At 39.7% G+C, this 22,677-nt stretch overlaps 1 protein-coding gene across 15 annotated transcripts in view; it reads left to right on the top strand.

The window, feature by feature from the left end:
• The window catches only part of mecom (MDS1 and EVI1 complex locus), a 167,101-nt gene that overhangs the window by 64,225 nt on the left and 80,199 nt on the right, over positions 1-22,677 (top strand). For all 15 annotated transcript variants that reach the window (XM_082179087.1, XM_082179089.1, XM_082179090.1 and 12 more), the window contains exon 2: positions 1,932-2,284. In XM_082179087.1, coding sequence (XP_082035213.1) covers positions 1,932-2,284 — 353 coding nt within the window. The remainder of the gene's footprint in view (positions 1-1,931; positions 2,285-22,677) is intronic.

Genomic DNA, 22,677 nt, shown 5'->3' with positions numbered 1-22,677 from the left:
CTCTGAAACATGCAGCGCAACTGATTATATTCTTCTGCATTTCTTATGTTGCCATTTCATTTTTTGTTCTATTCATTGTGCAGCCCCCTTTATTTATGTTAATGTTACATTTTATTAATTTTTAGCTTTTCATCAACTCACAAACCCCCTGCATTTTCTTCACCAACCGCTTTGGGAAACTCTGGTATACAGTATAATATACTTGAGACCCAGAAAGGATGGTATTTAAGGACAGACAATATGAGGACTTCCCTCATCAGCCACGCGCTGGTTTTCCTCTCCGAGTTGAGCGAGAGGTCACAGGTCACCAGACAACATCCTCCCTGTATTCAGCTCATAATTAACCTAAACATCTACAGCATCCGCTGTTTTCACACTGAATCCTCTTCACTGGGGTCGAAGGAAAGAATGGGGAAAAAGGAAGCATAAAAGTGTTTGGGGCTGCACAGTGAGTCCAAGGATCGGTCAGCTCTTCCCACTGGAGATCCCCCCCCTCCCTCCCTCCCTTGTATCCAAACAATCTAAAGCAGGCCTCAGGAGGAGGATGACACGGCATAACCGGTGAGGCAGTGAAGATGATTATCACCCCAGACACCTTATCCAGTCTGGATTAACTGTTATCACAGACTCAAACCACTTTCCCCTTCCCTGTGTTTGTTTAACAGCTCTAGCGGTCAAATATTTTTTTATGGTGCTATGTATATTTACTCGTATCTGCAGAGGTCGCATACATGGGCTGGTTGTGGTCTGAAAGTATGGGTTTTCAAATAAGTACTTAACTTTTGAATAGTGCAGCAAGTGCACTGGTAATGTCTGAAAACGCATTATATTGCTGTTGGTGTTTTATAATTAGTCTTAGTGTTGAATATGTATCTATATGTAACAAGAAAGAAATGGGAAAAATACTTCCAGATACTACTGATTCTTAAATGAAGAATTTTGTGGAAATGATTGTTTTCCTGTTTATTACTGTTAAGCTGCTTTAAAGCAATCTATATATAGAAAATTAAATTACTGTACAGTATACAGTATAGCGCATATAAATAAACTGGATTTACAACCCCTTTGCAGTTACTGCTCTTTTTTTATTTTTTATTTTATTTTATTTTGAACCTATAGTTTATGTCCAACAACAAATATTTTGCAAAATAAATATTTTAGTCACAACATTGTACTCTCTTTATTTTGTGCAACGTCTGCTTGTTGTTAGGATGTGCCTTTACGCAAAAAGGAAATACTTGCATGAACTTCAGACATTTTCAGATAAGTATATAACTGCAAAATGTAAATGGGAAAAACATGTACATGCATCTGTTAAAGCACAAGCCACGGTACACAATATGCTTATAAGATTGTGGAGCGCTTAATGCAAAACGTCGTTGTGTTTTTTAACAACTTGAGTTGTACACTATTCACACAGCTGCACAATCTGTGACCTCCACTATTTTTTTCCCATAATATGCGTATTGTTTATAGAAAAGCGTAAGCCTATCTCGCATCTATAAATTGACATCACTCAGATTTGACTAATAGATTATGGAATGTTGTCTAATATTTTCATTTTCTATAATTATCAATTGTTTTGTTTAATTGTTCAAAACATAAGAAAATGTATGTAATTTAAACGCTATTGTCTGCTGTTGAAATGTAAGAATACATTAATTTTGAATGATTACATTGGAATGATAAAACCAGTGGGATTTATAAGCATAAGGTCTCAAAGTTGAAGTTGTAATACAGTTTGTTTGCCACTAGAGGCACCAAACAGAATTGCTAAAATAAATGGTTTCTCCGTTTTCCATTGGTTTAGTCAGTACTTTATAGGCCGCTTAAACTAACATTCTTTTTGGTGCCACAGAAATTGTACATTGTACATTTAAATAGCTGCTAAAGTCTCATGAAGTTAAATATTTCTGTCTTTTCTCGTTTAGGAGATGGAGAGGACTTTTCTCTTTTCGCCTCTGATGACTTGGAAGAACTTGGAGTATCTGATGCAGATCCACTCCCATTGGCCACTGCTAGTGACCTTCCTTCCCCTGGCCTATCAGGTGATGCGGCCTCCCCAGTCGCCCCCTCCCCCTTCCACCCGTCGTTCCACACTTCAATGTACCTGGCCGGGGATGGGGTCGAATCGGTGCCCCCAGACTTTGAGGTCCGCGAGTCGGCCGTTACCAGAGGAAACCTGGGTGTCTGGAGCCGGAGAAGACTGGAGGTGGGAGAACGTCTTGGACCTTACGAGGGAACTTCAAGACACAGCCCAGAAAATGCTACCCGGGCATGGGAGGTAGGATCAAACAATGAATTTGAGATGTGTTCCTCTACAGTTGTCTGATTACAGCCTTTTTCAGATAAGAAAATCCTCACACGGTTGGAGTCGAAGCGTGCAGATAACGTGGGCTCATGGGCTGCTGTTATGACTTAGGGTTTTACTGTCATCAGTAGCAAGGCAGTGTGATTAACCCTGGCCCGCATGTTTTATGGTGAAGCACCTCTACTCAGCTCTATGATCTTACACTAACCCCAGTTAGCATTGCCATAATCCCATTAGTCACAATTACTAGACAGGCTATTGGTCAATGTTATGCCAATTACATAATATAAATGTCCTTGAAAGTCTTTTTAATGCCACTTAAGTCTGAGAATATGTACAGAAGATTTCACATGCTTATTCGTCACAGCAAACCAGGCTTGTGTGCCATTCTGGAGTGATTTGAGAAATTGCGGCTCCAGAAATTGGATTGAGGAAGAAAACAGAATTGCAAGTTAAATTTGAATGCAAGGAATTAGAATTAAAATAAATTGAATTTGTAAAATGTTGTCATTTTTAACCAGAGTAAAGTTTTGGTCGGACAATTGTCTGAATGTATTGCTTTAGTATTGTTTAGTGCTCTGACCTCACTGATAGATTAGAGTGGTCAATTCTCCCTCGGTGATGTCATCACAGTGGGAGGAGTTAGACTTTCCAAACTCAATTAAAGCCCGAGGCTCATAAATCCTACTTTTTAGCCAGGTTAAAGACCGCCCCTCCTCGTGACTGCCCTGTCTGTCAGATATCAGTCAGTCTACTCTCCCAGTCGAAACCAGGTCACAGGACAAGGCCAGAGGTCGAGTGTGGTCTTAGTCGGGGTCATTTTAGGCTAATTTCGCCTGGCTGGAGAGGTCGCAGGAGGAGTATCAGGCTAATTGAACATTTAAATAGACTCGTCCTGCTCTGATAAAGAAACTAACCCTCATTCTTGAAGAACGACCATTCAGTATTAAAGCAGAGGTTCATGATATTGATATTATCTTTAAAGTAAACACACCTTGCAGAGTTTGTAAGCAGTAGTTTGAGCACTGCTTAAGCAGAGCTGCTTGTACACACTTTAGTGCCCTTTGAATTATATGTGTTCAGCTTTTATGATATGTTTATTTATGATTAATTCTGGTCGGATTTTGGTCCTGTTTGTATGGCGATGATTTAAACGTTAATAATCAGTTCCAGGCTGTTTTTTTAGAGGCGTTTTTGTCAGGACGTGGTATTATGGTTTAAGTTTGGTTGGCATATGTAATTATGGTTAACTTTGACTAAACGCTGTTGAAAGGTTCGAATTTGTTCTTGCGACTGTTCTTGTTGGAAAACAAAAATGGTTAAACTTGCATTTTAATCTTCTGACTTTTTTCACTTTGTAAGTTGTTTTTTCCCTCCTCAGCATGGCAGAAATCTTACATGTGCAAACATTAGGTTTTAATATGATTGAAAAGGCAGCTGTCTCCCAATGGTAGATTTACAGTCTCTTGAGCAAGCACTCTCTCTCTCTCTTTCCCGCTGTCTTTCTCTCTTTCTTGTTCATTCTCTATGGAAGGAAACGAAGGAGGAAAAAAAAAGGGTTTCATGAATTTTAATCTATCTGTAATTTATTGCATGCTTGAATAATATGTATTTAAGAAACTGAGAAGCCACATAGAGAGAGAGAGAGAGAGAGAGATGGGGGACGGATGACAGCGTGGCGCGGCAGTGCTGTATCACTATGTTTAATTAGCTGGCTGACAGCGGCCCATAACTCTCTCCATTAAGTAAATAAGTTGTAAAGAATTTATGATGAAGTGGCGCATTATTCAGAGGGGATATTCAATGATGACATGGACACATTAAATATGGTAAATGGCATTAAGCGTATCTCCCTGCCTTTCCCTCTCATTCTCCTCTGCACCCCCCACCCCCCTCCATCCCGCCGAGTGAGAAGCCGTCAATATGCCAATATGCAAGAGACTGTAAAAATAAAATTGATTTGGTAAATGCGAGTTAAGATAGATCTGTTTGCTTTCATCATCAGTTTTGCTGTGTGGAAGAGTGATGTCACCGGCGGGGGTACGATAAAGACCGAACCCATCTGGAGGCTTTGATGAAGTGCGTGTGTGTGTGTGTGTGAGGGAATGGACGCTCAAAGCACAAGTGCTGTAATGTTTGTACACATCTGTATGAGCCTGATTGTGTGTCTTTGTGAGCCTGAAAATGTCGACAGGTGTTTGATTGTTAGTGTGTGTGAAGGTCTTTGCTTCTGTGATTTTGTAATTGTGTAGAAGCGTTTGATTGGTTAGTGTTAGTAGAGTTGCACGAAAAATTGGAAGGTGCAGGAGTTTATGTGATTGTGTACGTTTTACTTTTGTCTGTGCGATCAAGTGCCTTTTTTTGTGGGATTGTTTGGATGTATTTGTCTAGGTGAATTTTTGCAAGCATTTGTTTGATTGTGCAGAGGTGCTTGCTGGTGTGATTGCGTGCATTTGTTTGTGTGATTGTTTTGTGTCTATATGCAGCTGAAAATACGTGTGCACATGTGAGTTTTTGTATATAAATGTGTGTCTAGGACAACTTTGTATGTTTGCACAGCTGTGTGTGACATTGTGGATGATATGTGTGCATTGAAGTGATTTTTTTTGTGCAAATTGTACATATGGATCGTTTGTGTAGTTAGTGTACGTGCGTGTGTTTGTATTAGAAGGTCCATAACGGACTATGAGGGAGGTTTGTCACTGAAGAGGTCAGAAGCTCTCTGAACCACCATCATAAATTCAAACCTTTACTCCTTGTGTTATGTGTGTGTGTGTGTATGAGTAATGAAAGCTGTTGAGTTATGAGTTGAGATGACTTCAGTAAATAAAAAAACCACCTGCCTCACAAACACACACACACACACACACAATGCACAAAAAGCCATTTTGCGTTGAGGTTTTGCAGCACTCTGGTTGTTTAGGACAGGTCACTGTATGTTGACCCTGCAAAGGTGTGTGTGACCTTATGTTGTGTTTGTGTGAATGAAAATAAGTGCGTGTGTGTGTGTGTGTGTGTGTGTGTGTGTGGCAGTGAGGGGGGTGTCCAGGAGCTTTTGTGCACCTTTTGAGTGCAAGGACATAGATGGAGGGGACGTAGGAGATTAGCCCTGTGTGTGTGTGTGTGTGTGTGTGTGTGTGTGTGTGTGTGTGTGTGTGTGTGTGTGTGTGTGTGTGTGTGTGTACGTGGCTGGAGATTAAGAGTGTGTGTGAATAGGGGTGAGGGATTAGGCCTCCTCAGCATGCCTGTCCCCACACTCCTCCGTCTTTTCATCCCGCTATCCTGCTCTCCAACTTCTCTCTCTTTCTGTCTGTCTCTTTTGTGCTGGAACCTTCTCTTTCTCTCTCTCTGTCCCTTCTGTCTGTCACTCTCCCGCTCCCGTCCGCTCGATCTGTCAGTCTTTCTCAGAAATATTTATCCGCTCCTTGTCTTCCCTTATTCTTCCCCTCCGATATATATTCCTCCTCTCTTTTTCAGGGCCCGAAAGGAAGTTTAATCCCTGTCTCAGGGAAACTGACCTCACACACACAAGCCATTCAGATAGACTTCTAAAACTCATCTCATGTGTTTTTATGAAGCATTATGTTTTAAAGTATTCACTGAGAACGCTTCCACCGTTTCACCCGCTCATTCTCAGGAGGATAGAGAGAAGGTGTGAGAGAGAGAAAGAGGCTTCCTGTATTGGGACTCAACCGGCCTACAGTACACAATACTGGCACAGTTTCACAGCCACTATTTAAAGACAACATGAAATCAACATAGACTTTATTTACTTACTGTGCACAAAACAGCAGTACACATTAATCTAAATAAAAAAAGGAAATGTTAGCTTCTGTAATCTTTCAACAAAGTGTAATCATTTTCTCCAGGCCACATAAATGGGGAAAAGTAATATTAACCAATAATTTCTTGACTCCCTGACATTCAGTCAAATTAAAGGTGCAGTAAGTGATTTCTGAGAAACGGGGCGAGAGCCAAAGCACACTTGTAGCCAATCAGCAGTAGGGGGCGTATACACTCATTAGGTGGGAGGTGTGTGTTGCATAGCATGTTCGTGAATTTAGGGGTGGAGATATTAAGATAGGGGTGTGATCCTTTTAGGTAGGGGCGTGTTTGTTTTTGGTGATTTCAAATATACAACAGCATTTTTTTTAGAAATCGCTTAAAGGGATAGTTCAATCAAAAATGAAAATTAGCCCCTGATTTACTCACCCTGAAGCCATCCTAGGTGTATATGACATTCTTCTTTCAGACGAACACAATCAGAGACTTTGGAAGTCCATCAAAGCGCATCTATTCATGATTAAAGTATTTGACACGGATCTGCGGGGGTTAATAAAGGTCTTCTGAAGTGAAGCGATGCGGTCGTGTAAGAAAAATATCAATATTTAAAACTTAATTGACTAAAAAACTTCCGGCAGACGGCCGTACGCATCGATTTACGCCAAAAGAGTAACCCTTGAACTTGACGCACAACGTAATGACGGCAATTGACGCCTCTCGCGGTTCAAACAAACAGGGATGGCCAACTGCGTTCGTCATTACGTTGTGTGTCAAGTTCAAGGGTTACTCTTTTGCCGTAAATCGATGCGTATGGCCGCTAACTCCGATTGTATTCGTCTGAAAGAAGAATGTCATATACACCTAGGATGGCTTCAGGGTGAGTAAATCATGAGCTTATTTTCATTTTGGGGTGAACTACCCCTTTAAATCCCACCCATTACATTTTGGATGCTACTGCAAATGTTTTGAGTTTCATGTTGTCTTTAAGGTGTGTGTCTGAGTGTTTTTATTACTTTAAAAGAGTTTTTGTAAAAAGTGTACAAAATAAAACGCATTGCACTGATGACTTATATATAAAGAGATGGACTTCTATCTCTATCTATCTATCTATCTATCTATCTATCTCTATCTATCTATCTCTATCTATCTATCTATCTATCTATCTCTATATAGTTTAGACCTTATAATTTCGTCCTTGCTTTTGTGGAACTAAGGCTACGTTCAGACTAATTTTTTAGGATTTGACAACCCCATTTACTTATAGGTGTAGTAAGTCTCGAAATAAACAGTAGCATCTCAAATACTGTCTGTATGAATGTTCAACAGGAGTCAAGCCTGTATTCTCTTACCAGTAACCATAGACAGTGACCAAAGTAATATAAAAGATGGCGACATCCATAAAACTGAACTTTTGACACGATAAGTGACCAAATCGAGCTGCGAGTTCATCTGTCAAATCTTCATTAACCAACTGCAGATTTTATATCTGTGTGGAGAGAGGAGCATTTGAGTTGCGTGTAGAACAAAAAACTGACAGGAGCCGCTCTTGTGGAGAACAGTTCCTGGATCTAAAGCCTTCAGATGACACACAGCTCTTATCTCCGTCACTGTAAGTTACCAAAACCACGCATTAAAACCAACACCACACGGTAGACACATGATCGTGCAGCGAAGAGCAGCCCTCTCGCAATGTATGACGTGACCGACAACTATCTCTCCAGTCCGGTTTCTTTCACACTGCGCAGGTTTTCCAAGAATTTCGGCTGTGTGAGTCCTGAAAATGTACAGGTGTGAGTTCGGTTATAGAATGCGGTTTTCACTCCCGTAAATCACTGGACTGTGTGTGAACTTAACCATATTAAGGACTCAAATACAGAAATGACAACCGTATTCTGCTGCTGCGTGAACATGAGTGACGTGAGCGACAAAAGCAATGAAAACTTTTACATGCGTTTTTGCGACTTATGCAATTTTATCTCTGTCAAAAATTGTATCATCAGAGGAGACATTTTATCAACATCTGTTTTACTCCATGACACCATGTGGTGACACAAATGTGGAATATTTCTCATATTAACCACCAAAATTATGAAAAAAAATTTGTGATGGGTGCAATTTCTGAGAAACTGAGATCTGCTAATATAAATCAACACAGTTGGTGACTCTAATGTGTCACTAATATATCAGCTAAATATCCAAGAAACAAATCTAAATCTAAATATGTGACCATGGATCCATGGTCATAAGTCGCACTGGTATATTTGTGGTAATAGCCAACAATACATTGTATGGGTCAAAATTATCGATTTTTCATTTATGCCAAAAATCATTAGGATATTAAGTAAAAATCATGTTCCATGACGATATTTTCCTACCGTAAATATATAAAACATTTATTTTTGTGAGTGAATGCAGCACAATTGCGAACATGAATGTTGAACTTTAAAGGCGATTTTCTCAATGTTTCGTTTTGCACTCTCAGATCCCAGATTTTCTAATAGTTGTAGTCCTATTCTAACAAACCATACATCAATAAAAAGCTTATTTATTCAGCTTTCAGATGATGCATAAATCTCAATTTCAACAAACTGACCCATGTGACTGGTTTTGTGGTCCAGGGTCACATATTTATATATTTGAATAATACATACTGTATGTTTTATGATACAGTACATAATAAATAAATACTGTACATTTTTATATTAATTCATTATGCTATATTTTGTTATTTCATTACAGTTGATGTGTTTGTGAATAAAGAGTATGAGAAAGCAAAAAACAAAGATTATGAAAATCAGCTGGCTTACAAGACAATGTTTGCTTCTCGCTCTTTCTCTTTGAGTTTCTCAGCAGGGTGGGGGAAGCCGGGGGTTAAATGTTTGTAGAGTTGGTACACAAATACTTTTATAACAAGGTTGTGTGTGTGTCACAATGCCAGGTGAGAGGGTGGGGGGTGTCTCTGAAGGTCGTGACCTCATTAGATGTGTAAGAATGGGGGTGTGTGTTTGGGTGTGGGGGGGGTGTACCTGGTGAAAAGCTCTGTGGGAAGGAGAAGGTGGGGTTTCATTAAATTGAACCCACCTCTTCCTGTCTCTCACTCACTCGCTTTACACAAAACAAGAATGGCGACCTGCTGCGGGCTCTCCAAAAGACAGTTTAATAAACTCACACACACGCATAAGGAGACGCACATCTCTTCACACACTCATGAGGTTTCCATTAAAAAATGTGGGAAACATGGCCAAGTGTATTTTGTTGTGGATCAATGAAACTTCACTATGCTGATATCAGCGAACTTCACTTGAGGAAATCAAATTTAGTTGTTTTTAAGCTTTGTTTAAAACCCAAGCCTTCAGCTTCGACCACAGAGTGGCTAACAACATGTTTATCCAAAATTTGTTTTGATATCATACAGTGTTTTCACTGAAACTCTGCTGTACTCAGGATTTTCTTTCCCATAATTATTTTCCCCTCATCGGGAACACCAAACCAACCGAAGCGAGCGAGCGTTAAAGCGGCGTTCCAGACGTTTTCATTGGAAATTGTTTACATCACATTGTCAAGCTGTCAATCATTCCGCTTGATGTTTGCGTAAGGGTTAAACGTAAAACGTGATCGCCTGTCATTTCTGGGGTAATTTACTAATTGACAAAAATAGTTCAAATTTAAGCAGATGTGTACCAGTGACCTGGAAGCTGTTCAGTTTTTCAACAGACGTGTTTGAGAAGTCTTGACAGCGTGTTTTGATCTGCAGGGTCGCACTGGAAAGGACTCGTGCCTCTCAACGTCATGTTCGTATATCTGAAAGCTGATGGAGAAAGTGCCGTTAATGTGAAGAAATTCGATTTTATTTCAAACATTCTTCCTTTTTGCTGGATTGTATCCGCCCACACCCTGTCTCGCTCCCTGTTCTGTCTTTCTCTCTATAGTTGTATCTCTAAATCTTTCTTTTTCTCTCTCTCACCATTTGTTTTACTATTATATATTATAAAGTAGACTCTATTGGTTATAGCAAAGCTGTGAGGAATAAAAAATATAGTCTAATTTAGTGTAAATCACACATAAAACCATTTTTACATAAATTGTCATATTCAATTCAGTGAAATTTAAGAACATTTTAATCATGAAACGTGAGTTGGGAAATTTAACACACATTAGATCATGCTGAACAGACTGTACTTGTGTGTCTTACAATATTTTTATTTTATTTGTCAAATTAAATATGGTGTCTACAATGACTGACTAACTTTTTTAAGCTTCATTAGTAGTTTTGAAACTAAATTACAGGTAGACATATTTGTAACCCTATCTACTCGCACAGCTGTATCTTAATGTGACCGTGATGTCATTGCATGTGTGCATGTTTTCCATAAAACCAGAACATAAGCCTGGAAACTTTACAAGCTTTCTTTAGAAATATGTATGTGCTTGTTTTTGTGTTATGGTGGGGACATTGACTTCTGTGACTGAATTAACAGAAATATATATATATATATAAGAAAATAAGAAAATTTATATATATTAATAATAATAAGAAATGTTCTTAAGCATCAGATCAGTATATCAGAGTGATTTCTGAAGGATCATGTGACACTGAAGACTGGAGTAATGATGCTGAAAATTTAGCTTTAACATCACAGGAATAAATTACATTTTACATTTGAAAACAGTTATTTTAAATTGTAATAATATTTCACAATATTACTGTTTTTACTGTATTTTAGATTAAATAAATTGAGAGCATAAGAGACTTCTTTCAAAAACATAACTTTAAATAACTAAACTTTTGAACAGTGGTATAAAGCTAATTATATTTACTGCAAGCTCTTGCCATAACCATAATCCCTAAAATAAAACATTTAGCTTTTTTTTTATTACACATTATTATAATTACAATAACACATTATTTCATTCCCCAGAATGTTTTTGAGACACATTTTTATATTTTTTTGTGCATAATTGTGTATAGTTCGGATCTGTAGTTCAATCTTTTCTTTCTCTAGTTTGTCCTCTACCTGTTTAAACCAGTTCAGAAACCATACACACACACACACACACACACACACACACAACCAACAAACACACACGGATCATCTTTCTTTGGCTCTGTGCGAATTTCTGGTTTAATTTGCACACTGTTGTTTTAATGTTATTATGATTTAAACAGTTTTCTCGGGCCATACTGTATCTCTCTGTCTGACTTCTCAATCTGTTCCTCTCTCGTGCTCTGTTTCTCCCGCTGTTAATAAAGCACCTGAATGAGAGGAAAGTGTGTGTTTAATTGTGTGTATCAAGGGAGTTGTGTATGTTGCTAAAGAGCTGTGTGTTTGTGTGTGTGTGTGTGTGTGTGTGTGTGTGTGTGTGTGTGTGTGTGAGGAGAGTGTGATTGGAGCTGACACAAGCTGTATTATCATGTGTTTCACGTTAGCCCGCTCTAAACTTCTGTGTGGGGTAGACAGTTCATACATGCCACTCAACCTTAACACACACACACACACACACACACACACTTACCTCCTCAACTAAGAATAGAGCTCAGCAAAACAGATAGAGTTACTCAAACCTGAGGAAGGTGGAGGAGCAGAGAGTGTTAGCCAGGACCAAAACAAGAAATTAAAGGAATCGTTTCTTCATTTCACCTTCATGTTGTTGCAAAACCTTTATGACTTTCCTGAACAACAAAGAAGACATAAATAATGTACAGGTCATTCCCCCCCTTTCATGAATGTGAAGTAAAGCTTTCAAAAAGGATGCAAAACCACCATTAAAAAAATGGTCCAAATGACTCGTATGACATTATTCCATGTTTCTGAAATCTTATATATAACTTCGTCTGAAAACAGGCCAAAAAGTTGGTTATGTTCTGATAACTTTCTTGAGTAGTTGAGTCGGTGAGGTGAACAAATCAAAACGAACAAAGAACAAACACTTTAACAAAGACAAATTGATTTATTGAAATAATTCAGCTAAAAACAATCATTTGTTTATGAATTGGACATTGTGTGCCAAGGAGAGATTTTCATCGAATAATAAGAATTGATTGTATTATTTATTATTTATTTTTTTAAACAACCCAAGTCCTCATGTGTTGTAACTCTATGGAAAACAGCTAAATAAATAAATTCATTACACATTCGTAACAAGATGGGTTGCGTAAATGACCATGAGACAGATGAGGGAAACATGGAAGAGAAAGTTAGACAGACGGACAGAGAGGAAACGGGACCGAGAAATAGAGAAGAAAGAGAGAGAGCGAGGGAGTAATCAGATTTTCCGGGTGGCAGCAGGTAGTCGGGGTAGGACTTTGTCCCTGGTCATCCTCTCGGATAACGGGTTAACGCACACACACCCTCTCCAGTCCTTTTGGTTGGCTGTGTCAGCCCTGATCCATCAGGCAGGATTTTTCCTGGTCCGTGTGTCTGTAATGTTAGGACAGAGATCTGCTCTAATTGTTGTGGCTGGTCAAGACGAGTTATCATCTCGGGCCAACCACAGGAACAGCCTCTCCATCGGTTACCCCGGCAGATTATAACCCTGACATCCTGCCATCCACAACCTTCAAAACAAACCCCCTAGAGAGACGGGGAGAAAGAAAGAGAGAGTGAGATGTTTTTGTGTGTGAGAGTGAGAGAGAGAGAGAGACTTCCAGGGTTTCTTCTTAAATAGAGCGAGAACACATCCATCTTCCCTCGTCTTCAGATTGTCCGGACTCTCTTTTTCTCCTCCATGGCGGCGCCCTTCTTTCCTTCTTTTACTTTTCTTTATGACAGCCATTGTAACCTCTTTAGAGCGATGGGGGGAAGCCGCGCCATTGGCCGTCGCTCCTGAGCCCGGTTTGATTGACAGCGGGAGTCCGGCCAACTGCCACCCAGGACACCCAGCCATAAATCATCAGCTATGGAGCGCGCCCACTTCCTGAAGCGCTACCGCTGCCTGCAGGGGACAAAAAGCCCTTTGTGGGGGATTTTATTTGGGGAAGAAGGTTTAGGAGGTCTTAGGACAGTTTGCCAGGGCCAACCACACTGCCTGCCTCTCTGAAAAGTTGGAGCCAAAAGTTGAGAGAGACTGTGCTCATTGGCCACTCTTTGCTCTACTGACACTAGCAGCTCTTCCAGGTGCACCACACACACACACACACACACACACACCCTACATCTGCTGAGCCTCAGACCGACACACGCATCAGTCATCCAATTAAAACACACAACACAAGCCCCAGACCCCTTCAGATCAAGAACAGAGAGAACTAAAGAACTGAAGAAAGTTCAATTGGACTGCTTTCTTTCATTTTAAAATTGGGTAAACAGGCATTTTTATCGTGGAAAACAGGGTAGAATAAAAAATGTAGTACAGTATGTCAGTGTACCTTCACGACGCAAAGCTTCCTCTCCAGACCATTTGTGACCCGCTCTGCCATTTTGAGCCAGAATTGGGAACTACACTGGAATGTTGAGTCAGAACATTGGAGTTTTATGCCAAAAGAAAACTTGTAATGATGTAATGTTTTTTTCTCCAAACTGCTAATGTAATTGAGATTTAAATACTAGGTTTCATACAGCCCTACTATTTGTTTGCTTATTTATTTATATACAAATAAAAATTGAATTATATGATGATTAAGCTGTCAAAAAAAAATAAAAAAATATATATAATATTTTTGGTTTAGTCAAATTGCGATACTGAACAGGACCACATGGAGACAAAAAACCTTAAACCAACCTCATTGATCTGCCTACTGCAGTACATGGATGCATGAGGGCTTGCGCTCTTAAGAAACATTGACAGAATATGACAGAGCTCGTGTCTTAAAGCTAAACAGACACTGGAATATATAATTCAATGAAAACTGTCTGAGAGTCGCTGTTCTCTCTTCCATTTCTGAATATTATTCTGATAATAAGCCTGGCTTATTTGCGTAAAAAATTTTTTTAATGCGTTAATTAAAAGTAATTGAGTGCGTTAACGTTGACAGCCCTAATATATAAATATATTTTATATATATATATATATATATATCCGAACGAAGCTCATGTAAAGGATCGTCCGTCTTCTGCCCTAATATATAAATATATTTTATATATATATATATATATATCCGAACGAAGCTCATGTAAAGGATCGTCCGTCTTCTGAATGGAGGCGGGGAGCCGCAGCAGCTCATTTGCATTTAAAGCGACACAAAAACGGTCCGTTTATGATCACACCCAAAAAAGGGGCAAATTTGACAAGCTATAATAAATGATCTGGGGGGTAGTTTGAGCTGGGGACACCATAGATTTATATTACATCTTGTGAAAAGATGTATGTGTCATATGTCACCTTTAAAAATTAGGTTAATACAACCTCAGATGAACAACAACACATGACATATTATGCAGTGTCATTTTTTATTTAAAGCAGCACTCAGTAGCTTCTGGATTTCTTCGCTGTATTCTCGCTTTTTGCTCGCAGGTTTCTCTCTAGAGCTCCCCCCACAGCTTCGGAATAGATATTTGACAACACTGTTGTAAAAACTCGTTGTTGATTCTCAGACACCAGAGGCTATAGATCAACGACATCAAAGCAGATGGGACATTCTTTAAAACGTCTTCTTCATTCGGGTTCGGACAGCGTGAGGGAGCGCAATAATGACAGCATTTTAGCAGATTTCTTTTGGCCGTAAAGCAATTGTTTACATCGCGAGACCTGATATCACGCGAGACTTCCTGACGCAGCGGCCGGCGGCCCGCCGGCTCAAAGTTGCAAGTGCGTATTTTCCGCTCACGGGCACCAGGGGGGTGCGAAACGACCACCATTCAACCCGAAATAAGTAATATAACCATTCCAATGACTCCGAAGCTGTTCAGTTAAGGTAAAAAAAAGTTACTTAGTTCACCTTTAACAAAAACTAGGCCAAAATGGAGAAGCCATGTGTGACAAAGTACGTACACCATTACTGCTTCCATAGGAATTAAGAGGGTAAGTAGCAGTCCGGCGCTGATAATCAAATGCCTTTGATTAATTGATCATCAGCAAGTGTGATCACCTCTATAAAAGCAGAAGTTTTGGCAGTTTGCTGGTCTGGAGCATTCAGGTGTGTGTTAACACAATGCCAAGGAGGAAAGACATCAGCAATGATCTTAGAGAAGCAATTATTGCTGCCATCAATCTGGGAAGGGTAATATGGCCATTTTTCAAACAATTTATCAGTCCATCATTCTACAGTGGGAAAACATTCAAGACAGTTGCCAATGTTCCCAGGAGTGGACGTCCCAGTCAATTCACCCCAAGGTCAGACCGTGCAATGCTCCAAGAAACTGCAAAAAAACCAAGAACTACACCTCAAACTCTACAGGCCTCAGATAACATGTTAAATATTAAAGTTCATGACAGTACAATTAGAAAAAGACTAAACAAGTATGGCATGTTTGGAAGGGTTACCAGGAGAAAGCTTCTTCTCTATAAAAAAATATATATATGGCACGGCTTAGGTTTGCAAAGTTGCATCTGAATAAACCACAAGACTTCTGGAACAATGTCCTATGGACAGACTAGACCAAAGTGGAGATGTTTGGCCATAATGCACAGCGCCACGTTAACACAGCATATCAGCACAAACCCCTCATACCAACTGTCAAGCACGGTGGTGGAGGGGTGATGATTTCTGGCTTGTATCGCAGCCACAGGACCTGGGCACCTTGCAGTCATTGAGTCGACCATGAACTTTGGTCCTGGTCCGTGTGACCATGAACTCTGTATGCCAAAGTATTTAAGAGTCAAATGTGAAGCCATCTGTCCAACAGCAAAAGCTTGGCTGAAATTGGGTCATGCAACAGGACAATGATCCCAAGCACACCAGCAAATCTACAACAGAATGGCTGAAAAAGAAAAAAATTAAGGTGTTGCACTGGCCCAGGCAAAGTCCAGACCTCAACCTGATTGAAATTCTGTGGCGGGACCTTAAGAGAGCTGTGCATAAACAAATGCCCACAAACCAAAAAAAAATTAAGCAACATTGTAAAGAAGAGCGGACCAAAACTCCTCCATAATGATGTGAGAGACTGATAAAGTCATTCAGAAAATTCTAAAGGTGTCTCTACAAGTAATTGAATCATAAGGTGTAGGCTACTTAGTTTGTTACACATGGTTTCTCCATGTTGGCTTTATTTTTGTTAAATAAATAATGACATGATGTAATATTTCATGTGGTGTTGTTTTTCTGAGGTTGTATTTACCTAATTTTAAGACCTGCTAAAGACCAGAAGAATTACTGTATGACCTGATACTTAAAACCATGTAATTCAAAAGAGTGTCCTTTCTTTTTCACATGACTGTATAGTGTAAATGAAAAATCACAAAATTAAAATATATTTATCAAATAATTAATTTAGATTTTTTTATATTTTTTTCCTTAGTTGGTAAGAACAAAAGTGGATGTTACTTGCTTGTTCAGATTACATTTTCCGGTGAAAATTCTTATGTTCGTCATACTTCCAAAAAGTAGAACAGCCGCACATTCTCCTCAAAACATTGGATTCATCCACGCTGTGCCGTGCCGAGGCACAACCCATGTAAAGTTGATCATTCTGCGAATAACTGCAATTGCAGATTTCGAACAGAGATGGCGACAAAGAGGAAAAACTATGGACTGCAGCTTTAAAAAATATGTCAAATAATTATAAAAATTATGATATATTACTTTTTATATTCGTTCATTTTTTGACAAAATTGACAGTTTCAGATCAGACACTGTATCAAAAATAAATGGCCAAAAATACATTTAGCTAATATTGTGTTTCTACATAAATACATTGCAACTTCTGACTACAAATTCTGAAACACGTCACATTTATGGAAACTAAGCTGCAACGACATGGTCCGCCCTGATGAAAAACAGTGTGAACTACGCTGGTACAGAGGTCATTTACATATAGAAGTCTTACATGTACAGTAGCAAAAACATCCTGTTTAAGAGGTCAGATAGAAAATGAATGATGAAATTATGACTTTTTGGTGCAAGAATCCATCACTTACATTGCAAGTGGACTTTAGGGATGGAAATAATATTGAGAAGTTTAGAATACACCCTTTTACTACTTTTTCGCCCTCTCAGTGGCATACTTCTAAATGCTGTAGAAGTTTCAGGAACATTTTCCACGCAACAATTAAATCCTCCATTGAGTTGAGCCGATGCCTGACGGTCAGGTGTCGCTGGAACTGAACTGATTGTGAATTATCTGCTGTTGTGGTCAAAATCCCTGACACGAAAGTGAACCTCCCTCGACAACAGCGTCCACACCGGAGGAGATCTCCATCCCTATGTTTTCACTCATCTCTCCCTCCTTCTCGCTGTCTGTTTTTCTTTTTCCGCTACGTTGTCAGACAGAAGGAGAGACGGGCCTGTTTTCTTTTTCAATATAGATCTGAAAGAAAAGGGATACGAAAGAGGGAGAGCGAGTGAAGGAGAGAGCAAGATGTGACCCTAGAGAGGTACAGACGAGAAATCCCTGACACCTCCGTAAATCTGGACGTCCCGTGTCCACCCTCCACTGCAAGTGTGTGTGTGTGTGTGTGTGCCATGAGTGTCAACCAGCCGCAAGAGGAAAACATTCCTGTGTGGTTCTCACACAAATTCAGGAGGTTTGCTCTGAAAACAAGGCCTTTCCTCACTGCTTTCAGCCTCTCTCTCTCTCCCTCTCTCTCTCTCTCTCTCTCTCTCTCTCTCTCTCTCTCTCTCTCTCTCTCTCTCTCTCTCTCTCTCTGGCTTCAACTGTCCTCCACTAGCCTGGTAGAGGTGAGGATGAAGGTTTTCATTGTGCTGCTGTTGATTCTGCATTAGGCTCGGTGTTTAGCTTTTATGATGAATATGTGCTTGAGTCTGTGCTGTTATTTTGCAGTCTCTCTGGCTCTGGCTTTGGCTCACCCTCGCTCATCTCTCTCTCTCTCTCTCTCTCGCTCTCTCTCTCTCTCACATACACACGCACAAACACCTAGTGTTAGCCACATTAGCCTGATTTTTCACCCAAATGGAAATGTGTGCTGTCACATGGCCATCGCCCCTGACGATCTGCTGTCCAATCACTCACAAGCAGCCCGCCGGCCCCGCAAATAGGCCTGTCACTCTCCCCGTCGGCACAGTAACGTATGGTCCATCATTAAAATGGGGGGGGGGAGGAGGTCCAGCGGGTGATGAGCCCTCTGCCCCATCAGGTGTGTGGACACACACACACACATAAACACTAGTGTGTGTTCATGTTTGTGTGATGTCCACTTGTGTATTCAAAAAGGATAAAGTCCCATGGTAATATTTTCGACATTTACAATGGTATAACAATGCTTTGTGGACATGTACTTTAATAATACAATGTTTATTTGTACACTTTTACCATAGTGGTATCATGTTTTTGTGCATGTACTACTGTAATGCCATGTTTTTTTCCCAAATATACCAAGATAGTACCATGTTTTTTGGCATGTACCTTTTTTTTGTTTTTGTTTTTTTTGTTTACCCTGGTAACAACATCGTTTTTTGGACGTGCCATGCAATTATAATATTTTTTTTTTTGCATATTTGCCATTGTAATACCATAGTTTTTGAGCACGTACCATGGTATTATTTCTTTTACATTTACTGTGGTAGCAGCATGGTTTTCGGACACATTATTTTTCTGCACATTTGCTATGGTAATGCCATGTTTTTGAAATGTGGTAATAACATGGTGGTATTTGGATTAAGTTGGGATAAGTAACTCTGTACTGTGGTATATACCAAAGTACCATAGTTTTACAATCTAGTACCATCTATGCACCATAGTACCGTCACAGTACTTTTGTAAGGGAAGTTGTGTGTGTGTGTGTGTGTGTGTGTGTGTGTGTGTGTGTGTGTGTGTGTGTGTGTGTGTGTGTGTGTGTGTGTGTGTGTGTGTGTGTGTGTGTGTGTGTGTGTGTGTGTGTGTGTGTGTGTGTGTGAATGGTGGCCTTTGGTGATCGTAAATAAAAGAGCTGTAGTTGAGGAGGAGATAAGGCATTATGGCTATTTACACTGAATCACACTCACTATCCATCAACACACACACACGCACAGATACGGGTCCGATCCAGCCGTGTCACTCTTATTTATGTGTGGAGCTCTCAGTAAGGCTACACTGGGGTGTTATACTCAATGGGGCTATCCGTTTCTCACTGTGTGTGTGGATGAGATGATGATGATGCATTCTGTTGTCAGGGAAACAATCAGCAAGGCCGGTCGTTACGGTAACGGGATCACCATGGATGCCTGCTCGGTAAATAACACCTCCATCGGCCCGCCGGTCGTCACAGAGACAAATGCCGGGCTTTTAATTAGGCTAATAAAATAGGAAGAAAGGGCTGACGGCTCGGAGTGGCTGTCAGTTACTGAAGATACATCACAACACACACACACACTCGAGCATCCGGGTTACTGAAACCTCAGTGTGTTGTGCAATGATACACACACTTGGTGCTTATTGAAAACGCACATTATATGTTAGATGTTACTAGGTTTGTACGGAAACGAAGTTCCTCCATTCTTTTTCGTCTGTACTTTTACTTTGGCTCCATCCCAATTTGCATACTATTATTTACTATTTAAAGCTTTCAAATCATAGAATGTTGAAAATAGTAGTTATACAATGCAATAGGTGCATGGTTGGCATTTGCATTGTGTTTTTGAAGCGTGAATGCTTTTTAGGCTGATATTTCCCACAATCCTTTGCTTTTGTGACAGGTCTCTGTCGACAGTTTAAGTTGAAGAGAAATGGCAAGGAGAGTGAGGCCAACGCTGCCACAGCAGTTTTTAAATGCATGAACCTGAAAGTTAAGTATTAATGAATTTAAATGTAATGAATTTGGCTAATGCTCACATGCAAACGCAAACAGTTTGTGACAAAGGCACTTGAGATCAAATTTTTGGACATAGTGTGTCCCAATACTAGCATGGTGTCGCATACTTCATACTCAAAAGTAGGTGTTTCCCATAACCAATGAAGTACATAGAGTAAGTGAAGTGTGTAATATTGGTCTTTTCAATGCTCTTTTTCAAACTTTTAACCCTAGGTAAACAACCCTGGGCTGTCTTTTTCATGTTTCATACTATTCATACTTCATCTTGGGTCTGTAATGAATCTTAGTGTAGTCAAATTTTGGGATTTCACATTGTAGATTTGCATATTTATTAGCTTAATAACATTAATTTGGACAAGTTCAGCACATAGTTTTAAGTTTCTACGACTGTACAAAGCTCATGAATATTTAATGAGGTAGACACTGAGGCAGTTTGTGATTGGTTTGCTTAACAGCTCACTGCAACATTCCAGCACATTATCATTATTTTAGACTGCATTCTATTCTATTCTATACATAATTCTATTCTGGAGCAGCGCTTCCTATAGCCATAATCTTGTCTGAAATTGGCTTTAGGCTTTAAAAAGACGGTAATGTGAAACAGGATTCAACCTTTCTCTTTCTCGCTCTCAGTTTTTCTCTCTCACACACAGACGTCTTGTAGAATTTCCAGACCCAGGTTTTTTCAGCTGCTTCACTCTAGACCTTCATTTACCAAAACTAATTGAAATAAAACTCTTTCCTCCTCCTGCTTATGTTCACAACACTTCACTTGTCACTATGAATGACCCAGTGTCTTTCTGCTGTGTTCGTCAAAAGCTGCCCGGCAAAGTTATAACGTATGTCATCGGCTCGGGATATTTTTCGAGGACTAGAATATTTTAAAGGTGATAAAATAACAGTTACAGGTAATAATAGAGCCAGACGGGCTCCAGATGCCGCGGTGAGAGAAGCCACTTGGGCGGATTTCTCCAACGTCTTCCCTCAATGTTCTGCTTCATTTCCACAGAGTCAACTAAGGTGATGAATTCAACTCGAGAGGTAAAAAATGATGTAGTATGGAACAAGGAATTGAGTTTTAAAGGGCAGAAACTAAGATGACTGCATTTAAATGCATCTGACCTCAACATCTTGCATAGCCAACAATGACATTGTGGCTCATGCAGATCTTGTTCCATAAAACAACTTTAATGCTCTTAAACCACAAAAGCAGCATCAGAAATACAGGCCTTATTGCAGACAGCTAGAATAGGAACGTCTGTCATTTGCAAAGTTATACTCCCCACTCCTAACCACTCGAGTGTTTGTTTAATACTTTGGTTCAAATGGAATTTATTTCAGCTACCAACAAGAGTAGTATTGATTTTATCATTTTTAAACCCATTTGTTTTTTATTCTACAGTCATAACTTTTTTTTTTCACCTCAAGGGCTAGTGATAGGATGATACATAAACTAGAACAATAATTAATCATTTGTAGATTATAGTCATCAGCTGGTAACAGTAGCCGCGTTTCCATTACCCTTCAAATTGCGCAAATTGAAATTGCGAATTGAAAATACGCCCAATGGAAACACGTCAATTTCGCAAAAACTCCCATTTATCGCAAAAAAAGTTTTTACGCTCGGTTTTTCAGGCAATTCGTAAAAGAAATATTTCGCAATGGAAACAGTTTTTGCGCATTTACAGTCACCTGACGTAGATGACGCGGTGTGTTTGGACAGAATACGAGACAGAGTTCTTTATTAAATTCATAAAAGACAGAAGAATTACAAGAATAATGGATTCTAAACCTCAAATAAATGCCACAATCAAGACCTCGAAGCAGATATGAGGGAGAAACACCCAGAAACTCCTCATATGTGCCGCTCTCAAGTAAAATAAGGGTCGTTCTTTACCATCAATGCTTGGAAAACACACATACATCTCCGTCGATTAATAATAATGGCTAGTGCAGTGGTTGGGTTATAGTACATAAACCTACCAACGTCCATTGCCATGGTTTTTGGAATTATTTTACATATCGCGAGAGGAAAAAATGAAGTTTTAGTCACATAACATTGGTTAATGGAAACGCCGTCATTTCGCAATAGTTTTTTATCGACATTTAGAAAAAATCGCAAAAGTTTTGCGCAAATCTGTAATGGAAACGCGCTGAATGTTCATTTGAACCAATTTACACTGTTCTTGTCCGCTCCAAATTTTGTGACAATTTGACAATTTTGTCAAATATGTAGATAATGACTGCAGAATGGACATATGTAGAGTTACTGTGGATGTGTTGGCAGGATAAGAGGGAAGTGTTGTGAAAAGTCAACAGCAGAAGCAGGTTGGCGGTTTGCCACTCGTGAGTTTCTTATAAAAGTTCTGATGTTGTGCTGAATATAAGTGCGGGAATGGCTGAGGTCCAAATCTCTTTCTTTCTCAGTCCTGCTGTACTAAGTCCCCCCTCAGCACACCCCAGATGCCGGAAAAGAAGGAGCGAGGGAACGTAAGAACGGAGGAGTGTGAATAGAGGAGTGGAGCTGCCTGGTCCTGATAACAGCATCAGGCTTTAGGGCCGTAAACACATGGGCTGTTTGATGTGCTCTTATCGAGAAAACTTTAAACACTGAACCAGCCACATCAAATTCAGCCATTAATCTACACTTTTATTAAATTATAAGTTGAGGCGAAAACATGGGGGAGAGGTGGCGTGCACATATTCAGACACTAATCGAACCCCCTAATGGCTGTTAAGCA

This window comes from Leuciscus leuciscus, assembly GCF_965113295.1.
Source record: "Leuciscus leuciscus genome assembly, chromosome: 9".
Lineage (NCBI taxonomy): Eukaryota > Metazoa > Chordata > Actinopteri > Cypriniformes > Leuciscidae > Leuciscus > Leuciscus leuciscus.
Note: the sequence above shows the minus strand (reverse complement) of the source record. Positions and strands in the feature narration are given on the sequence as shown.